The following is a 23,233-nucleotide window of genomic DNA, read 5'->3' as shown; positions in this document are numbered from 1 at the left end:
ATCTTTTGAAATATTTTTCTCATTGAATATTTATGAACAGGGTGCTAGAGAAAATTACTGTTTCCTCTTCTCTTCTTTGAGGTATAACTGTAAGTGGTTCAGGGTCCATTTGCTGGAGAAATATACTTAGTTATGAGGGCACCAAAGAAACACATTTAATAAAAACATTTGTTATTCTGCCTAATGGTGTAAAACATGTCACCTAATATTTTAAAACATAGGTCCAATATAAATGCTAAATGGGTATTATGGAGATCCTGTGCTGCTTAAATTCAAGTTGGGTTGTCAGAATAGTGTCTGTAAATTTGTACTGATATTTCCCGTATTATGTACTGAGAAAAGCACATCTGTAAAGACTGGTGTGTCCTGGTATTCTTGGCAGGATTTGGGCTGTCTTTAATCTCCTTTGACTTGTTCATCTTCCTTTAAGGCCGTCCATAAAGATGCCCTGAGTATCCTTTTCAGCCTTTGGTTAGGATTTGCATCAGTAGTCATAAACCTGCTCTCTGGACAAAGACACCCTTTCCTTTGAAGTAATTGCTCAAGCTTTTCAAAGCAGTCCAAGAAGTCTATCCTCTTTCTCTTTTTATTTTTCTTTAAGGAGAGTTTGAAGTGTAGCCCCTTAAACTAGCAGCAAGATAAATTTTTCTCTCAGCTTTATTGAAAGCCATGACGATTTTTCAAGCAGTAGGACTTTAAAAGATTCTTAAAGGAATCTGTTCTGCTTTATGATCTAGCTTTTGATAGATCCTGCTATCCCAGGAAGCAGAGGTAAAGACTTCTTGTATCCTTAACACTGCAAATTTTTATCAACGAATTAATCTGATATTTTTCAGAAGACTTTTTTTTTTTCTGTTATTTGCTTTAGAGACTTCACTAAAAAAATGGTGATAGCTTTGGGGTCTTTGAAAAAGTAATGTATGGCCATTATTGTTTTATTTGAGCTGCTTTCCGCCCCCTCCCCCCCACTAAGTATTAACTCTCAGGGCAGGCATGAGGTTGGGATGTGAGTGCTACCATGGCATTGAGTTACATGGTTCCTAGATTTTGTTTCTAGACTTTCCAAACAAATACACACAGATATGGAGCAGTTTTTAACTTTTCCTTTCTGTAGGAGGTTATTGCTGGGCTCTGTGATCCAGGGTGATGTATAACAGTGTAACTCCAGAGAAATAAATAGATTCTGTGAGCCACATATAAACCCTGTGTTCTACCTCTGATTTTCCCCTCTACCCTTAGTAATTTTATTCCAGGTGGTCCCCAAAATATCCGTTGAATTTAAACAGTTTGGGTCTGTTGGTTTTAAGTCCCATATCATATAATTCTATTTGCTCTAGTGAAATTTTAATACTTAATCCAACAAGTATTTACTGTGAACAGATTTTTGTGATGAGAAAATGTAAAGAATACTCAATCTGCATAGCAGATAATAAAGGAAGTACACAGTTCAGTCTTTAAACAAGACTGCAAACAGGTTATTTTAAGAGGATTTGATATCCCTCCTTATATTCTTGTATGTGGATTTTTAGGGGCTATTATGTATTTTCTAAAGGGGAGGGAATGTTAAATAGCACAGTCTTCTTACTGGAAATCCAGCAAGTGTTTGTGAAACCAGTTACCTGAGAACAACCCAGTGGTCATAAGTTTACCCTTATGTTTTTAATTTGTTGTTTTTCTTTTCCTTTCCTTTTTTTTTTCTTCTATATTTCCTGAACTGTCTAACCTGCTTCCTGGGTTAGAGAACATTTTGCCAAACTTTGAAGCCAAAGTCCCAGCACTGAACAATTCTTTATTTAGAGATCAGACTCTAGGAAAAGAAAAATCTTTTTCAGTTTTGAAATCATGCAGTATGTGTATATCTTCGGACTTGTGGAGGGAGAAATGATTGGTATAATGTAGATCATTTGGAAACTTTATTTTGTAAGTAAAGCATACTTACAAAAAATCTTAATTATGAGTTTACAAAAAAGAATGCTTTTATCTTAACCCACTTTATGGACTTAATTGTGAGGCTTCCTAAACTCTATAGTCCCAGAAAATTCTCAGTATTTCAACTCTTATGTTAAATATAATTAGCAATTTTCTTACTTCCTCACTATGTCCCCGAGAAAAAATTCTTAGATCTAGAAAACAAAACGTTAGCACTGACATGCCTAAATGACAACATTTTCTGTGTCCATTATCCATCTGTCCTTTGTTTACTTTGGCTTTCACTTTAGATTGCTTTCAGTTGCCATCAGTTTTCCTTCAAACTTTCATTTCCCACTAAGGAATTCCAAGACAACTCAAGTTAAAACACAAATCTCTCCACCTCAATAAAATAGTAACTTATGAAAACAAAAAAGGAACAATCACATTGAAAATGTATTCCTTAGAGCTTAATGATTTTAATTCTTGATTTCAAAAGGTTGCCAATATATATAATTAAACATTAATTTTGAAAATAATGTACAGTGTTTTGTAGAATGTAGAGCATCTTGGGAAAGGGGGAAACAATGAATCAGGGCTAACTCTAGGTAACTTTTTAAAACATATTACTAATTTTTGTGGCAAAGCTGATCTCTAACAGAAAGTTAAGTAGTTCAGATTGGCTTACATTATTTGCTCTTTTTCTGAAAAAAATTTCCCAAATTTGTGTACTTTTTAAGGAAAAAAAACGTAGTTGCTCTTATAACAAATAATTTGTGGTTTGCAAAATGTCAAATGAACTTTGTAATTAAGGTGGGTTTCCCTCACAGTTTGTAAACTTTGAATCAAAAGAAACCAAGCCCCTTGTTCCACTCACCCCCGCCCTTTAATACGTCATTTGACATCTCCCTCTGTCACTAAGCATGGAGGCCAGTCCCAGTGTCGGGCTGCACATGGCACAGCCGATGTGGTTTGATATGATGCCCCTCTACTTACATCTCATTGCAGAAGTACTTACAGTCACCAGAAGCCATGGGGCACTCTTTGGGGACACAACTATGCATTATGTATGACAATAAATGCATTGTAATAATTTTTTGTAATGGCTGGACATGAAGTAACTGTAGGCTCCAGCTGAAGGGGGGCAGGAAGCAGAGAAACTAGGCCCCTATGTCCATAGGAGAGCCCCCCCCCCCGCCCCCCTCCCGTTTTTGGTCATGGATCTCAGTGCATTCAGTAAAAGCTTCCTCCCTTCCTCCCCTCGCCATCCTCCCAGAAAAACATAGGCATGTACATATATTTTGCATGAAATTTCAGAGAATCCACTGTGACCCATCACAAAAACCACTGCGTTGGAGGCTAGTTTAATTTTTTAGCAGCCAGTATTTGCCTTTCCAAGGACAGTAGGTTTCTACTGGGTTTTCCCGGCCTACCTGAGAGGATAACACGTTGTTCCTTTCTATAGACTTCCACAGCTGGTGCTGGAGACCTTTTTCTGGGCATGTTTGCCCCTTTTGAGTTACACAGTATCATTTATCAACCTTCCTGTGAAACCAACCCAAATTGAGGAAATCTAAGCATGCTAATGGAACACTGCTTTCTAGTCCCATTTATAAAGGCTTTCTGTGTCTTTGTCTTTAGAGACGATAAAAGTGGAGGGCTACTGTGGTCTGAAAATAGTGTTCTTCAGGCGAAATATGAATTCAGCTTATCCTTGCCACTTGGCATGAATCAAGAGCCATGTCCTCTTTATCTGAGCTGGGCCTGTTTGTGGTGTGGGTTCCTTATTAACCAACTAGTTTTTTTTCTTCTTTTTATTTTGGGGCTGAGATACAGGATGACTTCTTCTATTGTGAAAATGTCTGGGAACATCTTCCATTATCTGGGTACTCATTCCCTGTTAGCCTTTCCTCACGTTCCTCCTCTAGTTTTCAGTCACTATCAGAACTACCTGTAAGAGTTTGCTTTATTTCCCCTCTGTTCTTTGAACCACAGAGAAATGCCCTCTGTGAGGTTTCTGTATCAGGAAAATACATAAGATTAGTAAGTAGGCATTTAAGAGAGGGGCTACTTTGAGATACCGTGTCCTAGTTGAGACTGTCTTCACTACAACAGGGATCTGACGGGCCAGTGGAAAAGGGGGTGGTGCTGCTGTTATAATCACCCATCTATAAATCATCTAATCAGGGGGCTTATATTTAGATTTGGGAAGTATCTGAGTCATTCTACAATGCAGATCTTTGTCTTATTTTACTCTGTGTTTTCAACCACTGTTGCTTGATAATCATGTAAGGATTAGAAATTTGGCAACTGGTCTTCATACTCTAGCATGTAGTTTGGATCTAGTGCTAAAATAAAATAGCATTTTTTGGACAGATTTCCAAACTGTGAATTAAAGATTTAGGCATTATAGGAATTAGGAACAAGTTGTTGGTTATTTAAGTAGAAGGAGCTGAGAGAGGTAATCTCCTGCATGAACTTGAACTGATTTGTTTTTATCCGTTTCTTTCTAAAGGTGAGACCACCACTCCTCGAGCCATTCTGACAGGCCACGACTATGAGATCACTTGTGCTGCTGTCTGCGCTGAGCTAGGCCTGGTGTTAAGTGGCTCCAAAGGTAAATCTGTGGTACCTTCATAAAAATGTGTGCATTTTTGGGTGTTTGGCAAGGATGGGTTTGGTCCTTCTTTCTCTAAGCTGCGCTGTTAACAGTAGCGATTAGCCACATAGGACTACTTAAATTAACTAAAGTGTGTAAGTTAACTGTGTAAAGTTTAAAACGCAGTTCCTTGGTGGTACTAGCCACTTTTCAGGTGTTCACTTCCCCCCACATGACTGTGGCTACTGAACTGAAGAGCATAAATACAGAACATTTACACCATTGCAGAAAATTGTGTTTCACAGCATTGCTCTGAAGAGGGAGGCAGGGACAAGGAGCATCTTTGTCTCTTTGTTTATTCTTCTGGAGTCTAGGCTGGTTTTCATCTCACACCTGGTGGAAACTCGACCTGGTCTGTTTTAACTTCCAAATCTCAGAATGAGGCTGGAGCCAGGATGGCATTGAGAATAGAGTGGAGAGATACTTAAGCTGGTTTGCCTGGAGGTCTGCCCTTGCAACATCATCGTGTATTTAGGCCAGAGATATTAAGCAAGCTTCCAAAGAGCACACGCCACAAATCAGGATCTGACCTGGAACAGAGCTGTTTCTAATTCATTGCTTATTGTATCTCAAGAGTTTATCCATGTCTCTGTCTCTCTGCCCTGAGCTGAGGTTTGAACACACAAAAAAAGTACTGTAATCCTTTGTCTTTGAAGGTTATCTGATGGGGATGCATTGAGTATTTGACTCACCTTATCTGTGTCTCGAACTATAATACTGAGTCTAGCCAACAAGACTTACTAAATATTCAAAGGATTGTATTTAAAAATTTAGTTGGTCAAGGCAGTGAAATAATGGTAGCAAGAATTCTATACCTACTAGATTTTTTTCCTTCTTAAACCCAATAATTTCATGTATCCTGAGCAAATGTAAGTACTTAGACTATACGGGATTCAGATTAGACACAGGGGCACCCAGCTGGCTCAGCCGATAGAGATGCAGCTCTCGATCTCAGGGTTGTGCATTTGAGCCCCGTGTTGGGTATAGAGCTTACTTAAAAAAAAAAATCTCAAAAAGACCCCAAAACACACAAAAAATGAGACATATAAAATGAACCTATCATAGTAAAGGTCATCCTTGCTTTGCATGGTAGTGCAGGATCATAAGAATGATAAGAATGACCATACAAGCTGAAAGCCATGTAGAGTGATCATAACAATCAGTGGGGGACATTCGGGGTTGTTTCATGGCTTTTAAAATTTTTTGTCAAAACATTAAAAATTCGCTTACACAGTTTATACACACATAGATGGGCACAAAAAAACCAGTTAAACTCACATTTACATAATACACTGTAATTTAAAAACATTAGAAACATTGAAAATTAAAGTGTTTGCCTCATGAGAAACTTATCAAGAGTAGAACAGTGCTTGCCTCCTTCTCTTTGCATAACTTAAAGAATGGAATCTTTTCTGTGCTTTGACCAGTTGTCACACTCCTTTCTAAGTTTTGGTCAGCTTCCAACATTTTATCTTCTGTGCATTCAACATCATGAAACATCCCCCTTGGGTTCCTTTAAAGTGAAGGTTCTTGCTGGCATCACTACTTCTGGGACATCATCATTCTTGTTACAACCCCTTTTCTAATCTATGTCAGTAAGTTCACCTTCACGGATTTCCTCTGGCTACATATCTACAGTCTCTCAGCAACGTCAACATTTCCAGAATCAGTGCTTTCTCCTGTAACCCCATTTATATTCAGTGCAAAGTTCACTCTCAGCTTTATCACTTTTCATTTCCTTACTGCAATTTCATCTTTTCACCCAGTAGTCCTTTTTGATGACCCATTTTTGTAAAATGTCACGTGGGTTTCTCACTGGAGATGAGGAAGCAATACAACCGCACGGTTAGCTCTGTGTGCACGGATTGAGGGATGGACCGTTAGTGACCACTCGCTGACAGACTCTCAAGGAAATGATGTGGTCAATTGTGATGCACATCTGTTATTTACATAGTCATTTGTGGACTGAAGAGCTAGTCGCAAAATGTGAACTTTATGCAATTACTGTGAAACCTGAAGTTTGAACTGTGGTGAGGGACTGGTGTCATTTAAAGAGTGATCATGGATATTCATGCTGCTGGGACTACGTGAGGCAGAGGCTGCTGGTACGTATTTATGTTAAGAACACAAAAAACTTATAAACTCCCTGAGCAGTCAAGAAAAAGAAGAGAACCTGATTTTCAAAAGGGCATGCTCTTGGGGCGCCTGGGTGGCTCAGTCATTAAGCGTCTGCCTTCGGCTCAGGTCATGATCCCAGGGTCCTGGGATCGAGCCCCACATCGGGCTCCCTGCTCCACGGGAAGCCTGCTTCTCCCTCTCCCACTCCCCCTGCTTGTGTTCCCTCTCTCACTGTGTTTCTCTCTGTCAAATAAATAAAATCTTAAAAAAAGCGGGGGGGGGGGTGGTGCATGCTCTTGGTAGTCCTGTGGGATCAGCTCACAAGTCCCGCAGGCCTGAGTAATTTAGCTTGCAGATCAGCAGGCCTTATACTCTTTTCCCCTCTTGTCTGACTCAGGCACCTCTTAGAACTTACTCATCACACAGGCGGTTCTGGTTACCTACTCCTTCTTCACATGTAGCAGGCATTCAGTAAAAACGAAAACCCTCTGATCTGTAGGCACTTTCAGTAGCTCCCATCCCCCTCAGGCAACTCAGCCTGGAGCTCAGCCTGGGGAATTGGGAGTGTGGGTGCCACTTGCTTTGGGGACAGCCACCAATGTACTCACTTGCGGAAGGACCTCTGCATGAATTTACTGGGAGTGCGGGGGAGGGGAGACGTGGACTACCAGCGACGTTCTTTCATTGTGAAGTAATGAGCAGTGGAGGGAAGAAGGCTGAGGCCTCCCGAAGCTGCCCTAAAGAGCTGTTCCCTCGCTGGCCCACAGTGTGACCACTGCTGTTGGGGCCTCTGTGACATGCAGACAGAGCTTCGTCGTGAGTTTGATGGCTCCTTGTGTTTAACTGTGGCCCACCCTTCCCGGAAGCTCCTCTAGGATTTGGAATTTGTCCTGTTCCTTTCTGAATGCATCCTGTTTTGATCATCTCTTGGCATAATGAATTTCACAAAGTAACTTCCTGTCTCTTGAGAAGTGTACTTGAATGTATAGGACTTGGCTTTCTCCTCTCCCAAGTAGAAGGTGAGATCTGGCCAGCATGCAGGGGACATTTTGTAAAATAACATATGTAAGATATATAAGTTTTAAAGGTTTGCTACAACTGTTTGATCTGTGCTCAAGATTCATTTCACATTTGTCATCATTAAAAAAATTTTGTCTTCTGTTTCTCTTTTCTCAGAAGGACCATGTCTCATACATTCCATGAATGGAGACTTATTAAGGACTTTGGAGGGTCCTGAGAACTGCTTGAAACCAAAACTCATTCAGGCTTCAAGAGAGGGTCATTGTGTCATATTCTATGAAAATGGCTGCTTCTGTACATTCAGTGTGAATGGGAAACTCCAGGCCACTATGGAAATGGATGATAACGTAAGGGTGAGTATACTACAGACTTTTCACCCTTCTAGATCTTGACCTCCAAGTGTGGCAAGTGAGGAGGGAGAGGGTTCACTAGAGAGACCTCTGTTTCAGTTGCAGAGGGCCTTTCCACGCCATAAGAAAATCATCAGGTAGCACTTGGACGGGGCTGGTGTATTCACAGACCACGGCAAGTCCCGGCCGTGGCGACCGCATCGCTCAGCCAGAGCACTCCGTGCGTGACGGCACACAGTAAAGCCAACCTGCGTGGCTTTCAATAGCATTGCTCAGCTTTTTTTTTTTTCCTCTAAGAAAGTTAACGGCACATAGTTGTTTTCTGAGCATCAAAGCTAAACTAGTTCACTAGACTACCCTTCACAGTGATTCCTCTGCACACTCGAACAGGCAGCTGGTGGGAGTGGTAGGGATCACGACTGTTCAGGATTAGTATCTCACTCCAGACTTGACTTCTTGAATAACGAGACCAACGCTTACCAAATTCAGGGAATTGGGCTTCCAATGATGATGTGAATAAGGCAGACATTTTTTTCCCTTTTGATAAGCCAGGAATGGTAAGGCTAGGGGACCTTCTGGAGCCTTGCTTCCTCTTCAGGACAGGACTCCAAAAGGATCAGAGGTTGAAGAAAACAATAAGGACTGCTCTTTGAAGAGGCTCCTTTTTCAAGGTCCTTCTTTTCCACTCCCAGCCTTCAGGGGCAGCTTAAGATGAAAGCAGCTGTGGTGTTCCTATCATTCTCCAGGATGAGGTTGGAGGCACATGTGAACTGTGTACGGTGAGGGGGCTCTGGACATGTTGGGGGTGCACAGAGGGTCACAGAGGCCTCTGCCCTCCAAGTGTGGCTTCAGCCTAGCTCTGGACATTGTATTCGTTGCCCTTCCTGACCCGGGGCAGCTTAGGTGACATAAATTCTCCCGGTTTCCCGGATCTAATCTGATCCCCACTCCCCCCCACCCTTGCTTCTCTCAAGTAAACAGATACTGGAGTCAGCATTTAAAACAACCCTAAGTACAGATTATGTGGATGAAATGAAGGGCCCTTGCTGCTTCTGTGTCTTAGCATTGATTTCTTAACTCAGTGTCTTCTCCATTGCACTCTGTGAATTTTCCTCACTGTATTTTGACTGCCTCTACCACAAAAGCGTGCACTCCTACTTTTATTTTTCCCTTCCTTCCCATAATACTTCATTTAAACCAAGTACACGTTAGAGGATTTTCCTTTCCTCTTTTCTTTACAATAATAATGTTGATAATCTGTCACTTTGAGTTGCGATTATACTGTCAGCAGCACTAAGAAATCTGTAAAATAATTTGAAATCCCTTGCTGGCTAAAACAATATCTGTGGCATTTCAGTTAGTACCAAAGGCTCTGGGAAGTTCCTTGAGGCAATAGTAAGGAGGCTTTCTGCAGACTGTTCATACACACATGCTTTTCCTCTCTGCCCTATAGCCATTGTTTGTTTTTTTCCCCCGTAATATTTCCCACTGGATTTTAGGCTTCAACAATCCGTTGCCTTTTTCCCAGCACTCCTGCACTTTATCACACTAGCTTGCAAGTGGCAACTGTGTGATTAAAACAAGTTTGCCTGAAATGAGCACTACCTGCCCATAGCTCCAGAGACTGACACTGGCACAGCTAACTGCCGGAGAATAAGAGACATCCCAGAGCAAAAATCTCTAGTTCCATCCTGCAGTCTGAGCTGTACAAGGAAACAAAGTAGTCATCAGCTCAGACCAGAAATTAAGTTTCTGAAATACCGAGAACCCTGCAGGCGGCAGCCTAGGGAACCTCTGCGCTAATCAAGACTTCCCACCTGTTTTTATTTAGATGCCAGATTGTTTGGTGGCATTTGGTTAACGTATCATAGCACATCAACTAGGCAGTGTTTAGATGTCTTAATGAGTAACTTAAATTAAGTGGGCAGCCTGTACAGAGCAGCAAAGTTATTTTATCCTAAACAAAGGATAACCACCATTTCACCCATAGGAACTCATTTATTTTCTTTTTCTGGGGAAACTCTTTTAGGACGTGATCATGCCCAGCAGACTGCTATGGCCGTAGAAACCAGTGCAGCTGTGGCATTGTCCAAGGCACTCCGGATTCCAGGGGATGTGAACATGTCTCTGGGGCCCTTAAAATCTCCAGTCTCAACCCAACCCGGATACTGAGGGAGAGGAGTTAAAGAACTCTGTGAGCGCTGGTTTGGGTGGAAGACTGGGCGCCCTCAGTAAATGTATCTCTTACTCCAGGGGAACTGGACAGGTTCCTCATGAGAAAGGCCAACAAAATACTTTTTCACTTTGGCGGGCAGCTGCTTATTAAAATGTTTTGGAGGCCGATAAATGTATAATCCTAAAAATCCAGGCTTTATTTAATTCCAGACAGAACTAGGATTAGCGATTCTTTACTAGAACAAAGAGTTAAAGATAAGTAGTTTCAGTTTATGTTTTAATATAGCACTTACCCAGCAAAAAGCCTCAAGGATAAAACTCAAGTGAACCACAACCATAAAGTTAATGGATTTTCATCAGCTGAATTTTGTAAGTGTAGCAAATAATTGTTTGCCCCAGCCCATACATACTGCCGTTCCCTGGTAGCCCGTAGCGATGGCCATTTGTGACAGGAATGGGGGGGGAAGGATATTGACTTTTACTTATATTGAAAAATCTTACTATTTGTATTGGATTAAGATTCAGAGAATACTTCTTACCTGTAACTATTTCCATATGGGTTTTTCTTAGACGTATTTTTGTATTCTTTGAGAATAAGCTACATTTAAGAGACCAGTAAAAGTTGGCATTTACGTAAATGTGAATTGAATGGCTATGGAACAGTCCTTTTCTAGGATTTTTTAAAAATTTTGTCAAAGGGCACATTACAAACTTTAGGCAACTACACTAAAACTGAGTGCAGAACAGAGTAAATATATTTTCAGAAGGTAGATTTTTTTTTTTCTTTCTGGCTTGCTAGCACAATCTGTCTTCCCATATTCACTGTCCAGGTAGACATAGGATTACAGGTGTTTATGCTTTCTCTGTAAAAGGATAAAAAATATTTTAGGCGTTGCAGACTCTGTATTCTGTTGTAGTCACATGTGAGAGTGGCCATAAATGAATGGGTGTGGTTATGTTCCAGTAACCCTTATTTACGGGCACTGAAATTTGGAATTCATATAATCTTCACGTCATGGAATATTATTCTTCCTTTGATTTTTTTCCAACCACTAAAAATGTAACAAGTCATATAAAAGCAGGCAGTGGTCTGCATTTGGCCCCATTGACAGGACTGAAGAGCAAATACCATGCCTGTACTTCCTGTTCAGTACTGGGAGGAAGCAGTCAGTCCTGGGGCAAGAAGAAAATGCTTCACCTGGGGTTTAATGACCCTGGAAGCTGGCTCTCTATCTACCATGTTGTCTTCCTCACCACTGTAAAAATCCAGCAGGCCTAGTGAAGTTACTAAAGCTCTCGATTTTCTCCCGTGGGGCCACAGCCCCAAAGGCAGCAGTGTTTTCTCGGGGATCTGAGGCCAGCTAGCACTGCCTGCCCAGCCTTGGGACAGAATGGGCTTAGCACATCCACAGTATAACTGGAGAGATGCCAGGAGGCTCCTCATTTCATAATGCTGGTCCCAGGCCACAACATGCACCATTTAAATTGTATTCACAGAACTGGAAGAGTTTGCCACCTCATCTTTAAAAAGCAAAAATTAAAAACACAAAACCTCAAACACTGCCTAACTTTGTCCATTTGATTTTTGAAAAAGGACAAAAGTTTTCTGTAACTGATTTCCTGTAACCTTCTTAGGAGCACATGCATCCACGCTGTCCCTTCATGGAGTGGCTGGCAGGGTAGAAGAAGGAAACTGGGAGCCGGGGTTCTCGTAGGGCCACACCTCTACTGAATATTGCTGTCTCTCTCCTAGGCCATCCAGCTGAGCCGAGACGGGCAGTACCTGCTCACAGGAGGGGACAAAGGTGTGGTCATGGTCTGGCAGGTGTCTGACCTCAAGCACCTCTTTGCCTATCCGGGCTGCGATGCTGGAATCCGGGCTATGGCCCTGTCTTACGACCAGAGGTAACACTGAAATCACGGTCTACTGATGGAGATAGTGAAAACTGGAGGGAATTTATTTAAATGGGCTGATGGATAGACTGGGTTGTGGGGATCACTTGGGCAATCAAAAGTCAGTGAGAGGCACCTGGGTGGCTCAGTCGTTAAGCGTCTGCCTTCGGCTCAGGTCATGATCCCGGGTTCCTGGGATCAAGCCCCATGTCGGGCTCCCTGCTCAGTGGGGAGTCTGCTTCTCCCTCTCCCTCTGCTGCTCCCCCTGCTTGTGCTCTCTCTCTCTCTCTCTCTCGTTCACTCTCTCTCAATAAATAAATAATCTTAAAAAGAAAAAGCCAGTGAATTTTTTTTTTAAAGTGTGATTTTTCTTTTTGATGGCATTGCCACTCCTAGACAAAGGCTGAATTCTCCAGCAATAGACAGGATTTAAGTAACAAAGACTGTAATTACATTGCCATAAAGCTTTTTATATTTCTTAGAGTACTTTTTCCTTAAAATAAAAATTTAAGAGCTGTAAACCTGTTTATTACAAAATGCCTGTATCTCTGTCCATGAGAATTCTATGGAGAGATTTGCCTTATTTCCTAAAACCTTCCAAGTGGTAAATTTTGGGGAGATAGTCTTCAGTACCTTATTTCTTCTTAACATACAGTCACAGATTTTAGTTCCTAATTTTTTTAAAAAATATTTTATTTATTTGACAGAGACACAGCGAGAGAGGGAACACAAGCAGGGGGAGTGGGAGAGGGAGAAGCAGGCTTCCCGCTGAGCAGGGAGCCCCATGCGGGGCCCGATCCCAGGACCCTGGGACCATGATCTGAGCCAAAGGCAGGCGCACTTAATGACTGAGCCACCCAGGCTCCCCTAGTTCCTAACTTTTTTATTGTGTTAACATATACATAAAATTTACCATCAGTTTTTTGGTGTAGAATTCAGTGGCATTATGTACATTCACACTGTTGTACAACTATCACCACTGCCCATCTCCAGTTTTTTTCTCTTCATAAGTTTTCATCATCCCAAAGAGAAGTTCTGTACCCATTAAACACTAACTTCCCATTTTCCCTCCCAGAGCTCCATCCAGCTCACTTCAATTTCAGTGTCTGTCTCTATGAATTTGCTACTTTTAGATACTTCGTATAAGTGGAAGCATAAAATATTTGTCCTGTTGTAGCATGTATCAAGCTCATTCCTTTTTAAGGCTGAATAGTACATGCCACTTTGTGTAGCTACTCATCTGTTGACATTTTGGTTGTTTTCACCTTTTGGCTATTGTGAATAAGGTTGCCGTGAACATTCATTCACGTACGAATATCTGTTCAGATTCCTGTTTTATTTGATGTAGACAACCAGGAGTGGAATGTTGGTTTGGTATAGTTTGTGTGTGTGATTTTTTTTTTTAAGATTTTTATTTACTTATTTGACACACACAGAGAGGGAGAGCACAAGTAGGCAGAGGGAGAGGGAGAAGCAGTAACGGTAATTCGTTAACTTTTTGAGGAACTGCCAAACTGTTCTCCACAGTGCCTGCACCATTTTACATTCCCACCAGCAGAGCATAAGGCCTGTAATTCCTCCACATCTTCACCAACACCTGTTATGTCCTGGTTGTGGTTTATTTTTGTTTAAGAATAATATCAATCCTAATGGGTGTGAAATGGTCTCTTACTGTGCTTTTGATTTGCATTTCCCTAATGACTGGTGGTGTTGACTTTGCACTCTTAATAGTGTTCTCTGATGTGCAAAAGTTTTTAATTTTGATGAAGTTTTTTTTTTACTGTTGTTGTAAACGCTTCCAGCGTATCCAGGAAATCATTGCAAAATCCAATGTCATAAAGCTTTTCCCCTATGAGTTTTATAGTTGTAACGCTTATGTTTATTTAGTTTTTGATCCATTTTGAATTCATGCCTGTATATGATAGTAGATAAGGGTCCAGTTTCATTCTTTTGCATGTGGGTATTGGTTTTCCCAACACTATTTGTTGAAAAGACTGTCCTTTCCCCACTGAATGGTCTTGACGCTTATTAAAAATCATTTGACCACATATGTGAGTTTATTTCTGGGTTCTCTATTCTGTTGATCCATATGCCAGTGCCAAACTGTTTTGATTACTATAGCTTTGTGGAAAGTTTTGAAATCATGAAGTACAAGACATCTGATTTTGTTCTTTTTTTTTCCCCAAGATTGTTTTTGGCTATTTGGGGTCCCTAGAGAATCCATTATGAATTTTGCGATGGGTTTTTTTTCTATTTTTGCATAAAAAAGGGGGGATTTTGATAGGGATTGGGTTGAATCTGTTGATTGCTTTGGCTAGTATTGTCATTTTAACCATATTAAATCTTACAGTCTTGTGAATACAGATGTCTTTCCATTTATTTTATTTATTTATAGTTTGCAATATACAAGTCTTTGGCCTCCTTGGTTAAATTTATTGAGTATTTTATTCATTTTATTGCTGTTGTAAATGGAATTGTTCTTAATTTCCTTTTCAGATTTTTTTCATTGCACATGTACAGAAATGCAACTTACTTTTATGTGGCTTTTATATCGTGTAACTTTGTTGAATTCATTAACTCTAACAGGCTTTTTTTGTGGAATCCTTAGGATTTCCTATATATAAGGTCATGTCAGTCTGTAATAGAAATTAATTCTACTTCGAACTTTCCAATTTGGATGTTTTTTGTCTTGCCTAATTGCTGTGACTAGGACTCCCAGTACTTTGTTGAACTGGTAAAAGTGTTTATTTTTGTCTTGTTTCTGATAATAGAAGAAAAGCTTTTAGTCTTTCACTGTTTCATATGATATTAGCTGTGGGTTTTTAAAAAATTCCCTTTATCATGTTTATGTACTTCTATCCCTAGTTTATGAGTACTATCATAAAAGCATGTTGAATTTTGTGAAATGCCTCCTGTTCATCAGTTGAGGTGATTATGTAGGTTTTTGTTAGTTCTGCTAATGTGGCAGATTACGTTGATTTTTGTATGTTGAACCATTCTTGCATTCCAAGAATAAACCCATCTTGGGTCATGGTGTATAATCCTTTAAGATACGGCTGAATTAGGTTTGCTAATATTTGTTGAAGATTTTTATAGCAGTATTCATAAGGGATATTGGTCTGTAATTTTTGTTTCCTGTAGAGTATGTCTCTAACTTTGGTGTCAGGGTAATGCTGGCCTCACTGAATGACTTAGGAAGTATTCTGTCCTCTTCAGTTTTTTAGAAGAATAAGAGTTGGTTTAATCCTTCTTTAAATGTTTGATAGCATTCACCACTGGAAGCCATCTAGTCCAGGGCTTTTCTTTATTGGGAGGCTTTTGATTATTGATTCAGTCTCCTTAGTAGTTATAAGTCTATTCATATTTTCTATATTTTCATGATTTAGTTTTGGTATAGTGTGTGTTTTTAAGAATTTTTCCATTTCAGGGGCGCCTGGGTGGCTCAGTGGGTTAAGCGTCTGCCTTCAGCTCAGGTCATGATCTCAGGGTCCTGGGATCGAGCCCCGCGTTGGGCTCCCTGCTCCACGGGAAGCCTGCTTCTCCCTCTAACCCTCCCCCTGCTTGTGTTCCCTCTCTCGCTGTCTCTCTCTGTGTCAATTAAATAAATAAATAAAATCTTAGGGAAAAAAAAAGAATTTTTCCATTTCAGGGGCGTCTGGCTGGCTCAGTGAGTGGAGTGTGCAACTCTTAATCTCAGGGTTGTGAGTTCAGGCTCCATGTTGGGTGTAGAGATAACTTAAAATCTATTTTTAAAGATTTTATTTGAGGGGCACCTGGGTGGCTCAGTCGTTAAGCGTCTGCCTTCGGCTCAGGTCATGGTCCCAGGGTCCTGGGATCGAGCCCCGCATCGGGTCCCTGCCCGGCGGGAAGCCTGCTTCTCCCTCTCCCACTCCCTCTGCTTGTGCTCTCTCTCTCTCTCTCACTGTGTCTCTGTCAAATAAATAAAATCTTAAAAAAAAAAAGATTGAGACAGCATGAGCAGGGGTGTGGGGGGCAGAGGGAGAGGGAGAAGCAGACTTCCCTCCCCACTGAGCAGGGAGCCCGATGTGGGGCTTGATCCCAGGACTCGGATCATGACCTGAGCCAAAGGCAGATGCTTAACCCACTGAGCCACCCAGGTGCCCTTAAAATCTTTAAAAAAATTCCATTTGATCTAATTTGTTGGCATACAATTGTTGATAGTATTCTTAATCCTTTTATTTCTGTAAAATTGGTAGTAACATCTCTATGATTTTAGTAGTTTGAGTCCTCTCTTTTTTCTTAGTCAATCTAGCTAAAAGTTTGTCAATTTTGTTAATCTTTTCAAAGAACCAGCCCTTGGTTTTCTTGATTTTTCTCCCATTTTTTCTATCCTCTGTTTTATTTATCTCCACTCTCTAACCTTCATTATTTCCTTCCTCCTATGTTAGCTTTGAGTTTAGTTTGCTCTTTTTCTAGTTCAGGGTGTAGAATTAGGTTACTGATTGAGATCTTTCTTTTTTAATGTATGTATTTACAGTTATAAATCCCCTCAGCATTTCATTAAGTTTGGTTTATTGTGTTTTCATTTGTCTCCGTGATTTTCTGATTTCTGTTCAGATTTGATTCATTGCTTGCTTAATTTCTATATATTTGTGAATTTTACAGTTTTGCGTTACTGACTTCTTGTTCTATTGTGATCAGAAAAGATACTTTGTATGATTTTTAAATTTGTTAAGACTAGTTTTGTGGCCTAACATGGTTTATTCTGGAGAATGCTCCATGCTCACTTGAGAAAAATGTTCTGCTGTTTTTGAGTGGGTGAGTGTTCAATATATGTGTTAGAGCTACTTGTTTTGTTTTTTAATTAGACCTTTTTTTAAAAAAACATTTGACAGAGAAAGAGGGCGAGAACACGAGGCAGGGGGAGAGGCCGACTCCCTGCTGAGCAAGGAGCCTGATACAGGGCTTGATCCAGAAACCCTGGGATGATGACCTGAGCCAAAAGCAGATGCTTAACCGCCTGAGCCACCCAGGTGCCCCTAATTCGATTTTATTTTAAAGTAATCTCATCCAGGGCGCCTGGGTGGCTCAGTTGGTTAAGCGACTGCCTTCGGCTCAGGTCATGATCCTGGAGTTCCAGGATCGAGTCCCGCATCGGGCTCCCTGCTCAGCAGGGAGTCTGCTTCTCCCTCTGACCCTCTCTCCTCTCATGTGCTCTCTCTCTCATTCTCTCTCTCAAATAAATAAATTAAAAAAAAAAAATCTCATCTCTATACCCACCACGGGGTTCAAACTCACAACCCCGAGACCAAGAGTCGCATGCTGTACTGAGCCAGTCAGGTGCCCCAGTCCACTTGGTTTTTAGTATTCTTTAGGTCCTCTATTTCCTTCTGGTTGTTCTACACATTATTGAAAGTGGGGTACTGAAGTCTGCAACTATTATTGTAGAACTGTTTATTTTTCCCCTCCGTTCTGTCAGTTTGGGCTCCAAATAGCTTGGGGGCTCTGATATTTGGTACATTTGTTTGTACAGGCAGACTTCATTTTATTGTGCTTTGCAGATACTGTTTTTACAAATTGAACTTTTGTGGCAACCCTGTGTTGAGCAGGTCTGCCATTTTTCCAACAGCATTTGCTCATGTGTCTGTCACATTTTGATAATTCTCACAATATTTCAAACTTTTTCATTCTGTTTGTTATGGCGATCTGTGATTACATCTTGCAGAAAGCTCAGATGATGGTTAGCAGTTTTTAGCAATCAAGTATTTTTTAATTAAGGTATGTACATTTTTTTAGACATGCTATTGCACACTTAATAGACTATAGTGCAAATGTAAACATAACTTTTACATGCACTGGGAAACCAAAAATTCATTTGACTCATTTTATTGCAGTGGTCTAGAACCAATACGGTATCTCCAAGATATGCCTGTAATTGCTATATCTTCTTGACAAATTGACCTTTTGATACATAGTGTCCTCCTTTGTCTCATAACAGATGCTGACTCAGAGCCTACTTTGTCCGATAGTAGTATAGCCACTGCAGCTTTCATTACTATTTCTATGGAATATCTTCTTACGTCCTGTCACTTTCAGCCTGTTTGCGTCTTTAGATCTAAAGCAAGTCTCTTGTAGACAATACATAGTTTGATGTTTTTTATCCACTGTGCCAGTGTCTCTTGATTGGAGAGTTCAATGCCTTTACAGTTAAAGTAATCACCAATAAGACTTACTTTTTCCATTTTACTATTTTGTTTTCTATGTGTCTTAGAGCTTTTTTTGTCCATCATTTCCTCATCACTGCCTTCTTTTGTGTTTGATTTTTTTGGTAGTGGCACATTTTAGTTCTAATTTTGATATGAGGTATTAGGAAGGATATTGAAAATGACTTCTAAGGACTGGCCCTACCAGACCGTTCAGAGGAAGGTCTACGATAATAAGCTCCTCTAAACTGTTCGTCCCACTGCTCTGCGGGTTTTCCTTGCGCCACCTTCTCAGGCACAGGGGGCCACGCAGCGACAGCTCCTGTCTTTAGTGGTCATTTCAGTGAGTTCACAGTCTTAGGAGGACTAGGCCCCCCCGCCCAGATCTTCTGCAGAGCAGAGCTCGGCCCAAATTATGGTCAACACTCTGCCAGAGAGATCTCGGACCCCTAACTGTGTGCTGCTTCCTCCACCAGCAAGTACCTGATAGCTCACCTAAAAGATAGGGGACAGGCACAGCTGAGGGGAGAGAGACCGTGGTGTGGTGCTGGCATCACTTGGTGACACGCGGGAGCTACACTTGGGAGTGCAGGGTAACGGGCAGAGTTGTGCCTCTGAAATTAACGTATCCTCACGTGTCGGCTTCAATTTTATATCTATAAAAATAAAAGCTAGGGCTTACCAGCCCAGCCCCCCCGCCCCGGCCCCGAAATGATCAAGCCTAGCCGGTGTTAGTGACTCACCCTGCACATACTGACTGCATGTTCGGTAAAAAAGGCAAGCTGTGGTGTGGCTCTTCATGGAGTTTTGGAGGTGGCATTCTGAGCTCCCTCAGTGTTGTGCCCTCATCAGCAAGCAGCAGACGCGCCGTAGGCCTCACCAATTGTTAGGTTCGACCGCCATCTTCTAGATTTACTTGGAGATTTGGGGAAGGCAGTGCTTTCTTTAGGAACAGAACCCTAGGAAACAAAGTGGTTTGTAAACCCCTCCTTCTCTCTGCCTCTCCCAGGTGCATCATTTCTGGCATGGCCTCAGGAAGCATTGTTCTGTTTTACAACGACTTTAACCGGTGGCATCACGAATCCCAAACCCGCTACTGACCGGGGACAGCTGCGCATCAGCCGGGCCCCCAGTCCCGGTGGGGGGTAATCGGGAGCATCTTGCTTAGAAATAGCTATCACATCTGAATGTAACTCAGATTTGCTCTAAGAAGCAAAATATTTTTTAAAGTTAATTGCTATTTTTGTAGACTGCTTGACTTTTGGGGGGGGATAGCAAAGCAGAAAATTGGCTGCTGGGTTCTGTAGTTTAAAAAATCTATATTTTTAGTCATAATGAGAAGTCTATTTTCACCAATTATGGAAACATACAGTGGAGCAAGTAAACCCACTTATTCTAGCTATATTATGAAAAACCACTTCCCTTTATCTATAATCTTGAGACATACATGATCTTAATAGGGAAGTGGATTATAATACTGGGATAGGGAATTTTATGCTGTACTTTGGGTCCTGTATTTTTCCAAGCAATCGTGCTTCTTTGGCACTGAAATTTCTGGGATTTTAAATAGTAATGTTTAAATTATGGTAAATGTAATTTAAAACATCTCAATGAGTTATTTCGATCAATATTATTGTTCAAGCATGCTTTAGACCTAGAAAATTATGGTTTGGGGGAGGTTCTTTTATTGTGTGGTTATCATAAAGGATCTAATGTTATAGCAAGTGTGAAGTATTTACAATGTTTTATTTACAATGTTTTCCTGATAGGTTGTCTTTCATAGCACACCAAAATGAAATGATGGAAAGGCTCGTGGCCTCACAACCTTTGTTTTTCTCTTAAAGTAAATGCAAGTACCAAAGCTCACCCCTGAGGTTTGACTGTGCCCGGGCACTGAGGCAGAGCCAGCAGCCAGGCTCCCCTCCCCTACCCGGGTCTGAGAACAGAGGCAACACCCATCTGACCTTCTCTTTGTTACTAAATATCTTCACCTTCCTTTGAGTAGCAATTTGTACTAAGAAACATGTTATTTTGGTGTTGTATAATTCTACTTTTCTAGTAGATTGCTGTGTGGAAATCTGTGAAAAATATTTGAGAAAAGGTCTGTATTGCATAAATAAATTCTTTGTAAGTTGTGAACTTCAAGTTGCAACCAGCATTCCATCTCTGTTTCTCTTGCAACTTACCTAAAAGGGTCCCCTCCTATTTTCCAACATTCAGCTCTGCTCTTCTCTAAAAGCAAAGATTTGGAATGGAACTCAGTTTGACAGAAAAATAAAATGGTGTTTGTAATTGAATTTTTCAAAATATCTTTTCACTTCTAATTTAAAACATCAATGAAACAGTTCTTTGCAAAGAAAATGTCAAACTCTGGTTTAGTCCCAGATTTTGAACAATAACCAACAAGAGACTCTTGAAAACTGGAACATGGGCCTTCTTTGGCCAGACAGCTCCCTCTTACCAAGACTTACACTGATGAGAACACTAGACCTATAGCTAAGATCCACCACTGTTTTATAAACCATTAAGAAAGAAAAAATAGTCAAATGTGAGAATATACATTTTAGATCAAAGAAAAACCCAAGTGACTGGTAAATTAATTAAACATCCTCACTGTTGTTACCCTCTGATACTGTACTTCAGAAACTTTAGGGAAAATGGTAGAAGAAAATTTGGAATACCTACATCCTATGCCAAGCATTTGATACTTTCAACTACCCCATTTTTACAGGCTTAAAGTGAATAAAGCAGCTTCCTCTTGGAGCCTAAGAAAATTGGTGCCTCCACTGCCTATTATTGGTTTTAAGACTCACAGCTATGGAAAATTAACAAAAACATAAGTAATATATATTACTGACCTATGTATTACGTATTCCTTTACTCATAAAACAAATATAGCTGGTGTCAACACAAGGGCTTCTTAAGGTGTTTATCATATTTGTTAGGATTTACTCAACATTCACTCATTTTAACCAGTATTAGCTACTTAAAAAAAAAAAAAATCAAATTTAAACCAACGAGGGGAAAGAAGTCAAAGCTGAGGCGGCCTGGGATGAAACCAGATGAGTGAGCTACGCAGACAGGAAGCGTGGCAGCACCCTCAGTAAGTGGCTGTGGTTCGAAGTGTGCTGTGTTCCCTTTACATACGGTAATTTACGGCTGGTTTTAAAATGCACTGCCTCGAGACATTCAGATTTTCCTCCCTGATAGTATTGATTCGTACTGAAACGCCACCAATCAAATCCTTGAGGCTCTGTGATTTAAGCAACAGCACACTGGATCTCTGGGAGAAAGCGGGTGGGCTTAGCAAATACAGGACATGAAAGCTTGTCAAGCACACTGGTACACACTGATGGATGGTTCCCTCTCAGATGAGAATCTTCCTCCCCAGAGTACACCAAACATCCATAAAGAAATATTCTAATACATTAATTCAATAAGAAGGAATGATTTTGCCCCCTGAAACATTTCGTTCTACTGATCAGCCTATAGGACAAGAAGATTCACAGTGACCTGCATGGAAACCCTAAGAAGCTGCGTGTAGGATGTGAGGTAGCTTGGAACCTGGGCCTGCCCTTTGCTGTTCAGCTCCAACAGCAGAGCAGAGCCCAAGGGCCAGCGACCGGACAGACACAAACACGAACACACACACACCACACATACACACCTGGGGCCATGTGCCCGCCGCCGCCCCCCCCCCCCCCGTGCTGTCAGATGGCCAGTGGGATAGCAAAGCCGGTGAGGGTCAAGTCTGCAGAAGATGGCCAGGAATCCCCGATACAGCCAGTCAGCACTTCCACTTCACACCCTTTTCAGCAAACAGAACTGAAATTAAGACAACAGATCTACCGAAACAGGAATTTTAGGGGAGTGATTTTCACTAGGTATCTGCTAGGTTTTTCCTGGACAGGATTTCAAGAGCTGCTGGCCATACAAATGATGGGCCTGGTTTGGTCCTTGCTCCTGCACTGTCCTGCTCACCCTCCATCACTGCAAAAGAACACAGCATACCAAGGACACAGATTCCTTCTGCATCCACACGGGACGAAGAATCTTACCCCTGAGCTTGGTGGTGAAGCCCAGCTGGTTCCTGGGGTGCGTTAGAGATCATGGAGTAGCAGCCCACCCCCCAGCCTCACGTCATCATGTGACATCACATTAGGCCAAAGGCTCTTCACAAACAAGAAACGAGGAGGACATGACGTGAATCTCAAAATCTACATAAACTGTGTATCAGCCAATATGCCAGTGCTTCTTCTTGGCTATTTCTGCCCCACTACTGGGGAAAGAGTTTTCTACTTCAACTAGGAGAGCAACCAGCCTAACTACTCCCCTTTTTTGTAGCATAAGGAAGCTGGGAAGTAAAAACTTCCTATACTGTAAAACAGAAGGAAAACACCATAAAATAGCAAATCAATAAAGTACAAAAATATTTGTTAAATTTTCTTTTGCCTCTTCTATTTCCTCTCAGATATGTGGGAAAAACATAAAAATTTTCATATATGAATCAAATCTATACATAGATTTGAAGAGTCCATGATGCACCTTTTGGGTCCCCCAAAAACATAAGATCACTATTTAAAAACCCAAGCCTATTATTAGTCACACTGACACATCACTCCCAGCCCTCCCTGCTATGAACCAAAAATGCAGATTGCTCAAACCAAGGGACATCACGTTTTTCTAATGAAAGTGAGTGTGGTTTGGCCTTTAGGCAAGCTGTCTTCCAAAGACAGCCAGGCTCTCCAGCGAGGGAAGAAGGCAATGAACAAATGTTCCTATGAATTCTGAGACCTCAGCAGTCATATGCCAGAAACATGAAGTGAATTACTTTCCTGTCTCAAGTTCAGGAATAACTTTTCCTTGCCAAAACCAAAGGTTGGCGGGGGAGTGGGGGCCAGGCTGACTGTTATTTCCTCATACCTGGCAGGAAGCAACTGGCTGCT

The 23,233-nt window shown here is 41.2% G+C and overlaps 1 protein-coding gene across 3 annotated transcripts in view; it reads left to right on the top strand.

The window, feature by feature from the left end:
* The window catches only part of LRBA (LPS responsive beige-like anchor protein), a 737,558-nt gene extending 717,128 nt beyond the window's left edge, over positions 1-20,430 (top strand). For all 3 annotated transcript variants that reach the window (XM_027597848.2, XM_027597846.2, XM_027597847.2), the window contains 4 exons: positions 4,424-4,525; positions 7,862-8,058; positions 11,984-12,135; positions 19,297-20,430. In XM_027597848.2, the coding sequence (XP_027453649.2) occupies positions 4,424-4,525; positions 7,862-8,058; positions 11,984-12,135; positions 19,297-19,387 (542 nt within the window). In that variant the 3' untranslated portion in view covers positions 19,388-20,430. The remainder of the gene's footprint in view (positions 1-4,423; positions 4,526-7,861; positions 8,059-11,983; positions 12,136-19,296) is intronic.
* Positions 20,431-23,233: the final 2,803 nt, after the last annotated feature.

Source organism: Zalophus californianus, chromosome 2, assembly GCF_009762305.2.
Source record: "Zalophus californianus isolate mZalCal1 chromosome 2, mZalCal1.pri.v2, whole genome shotgun sequence".
Classification (NCBI taxonomy): Eukaryota; Metazoa; Chordata; class Mammalia; order Carnivora; family Otariidae; genus Zalophus; species Zalophus californianus.
This window is presented reverse-complemented; position numbering and strand designations above follow the sequence as displayed.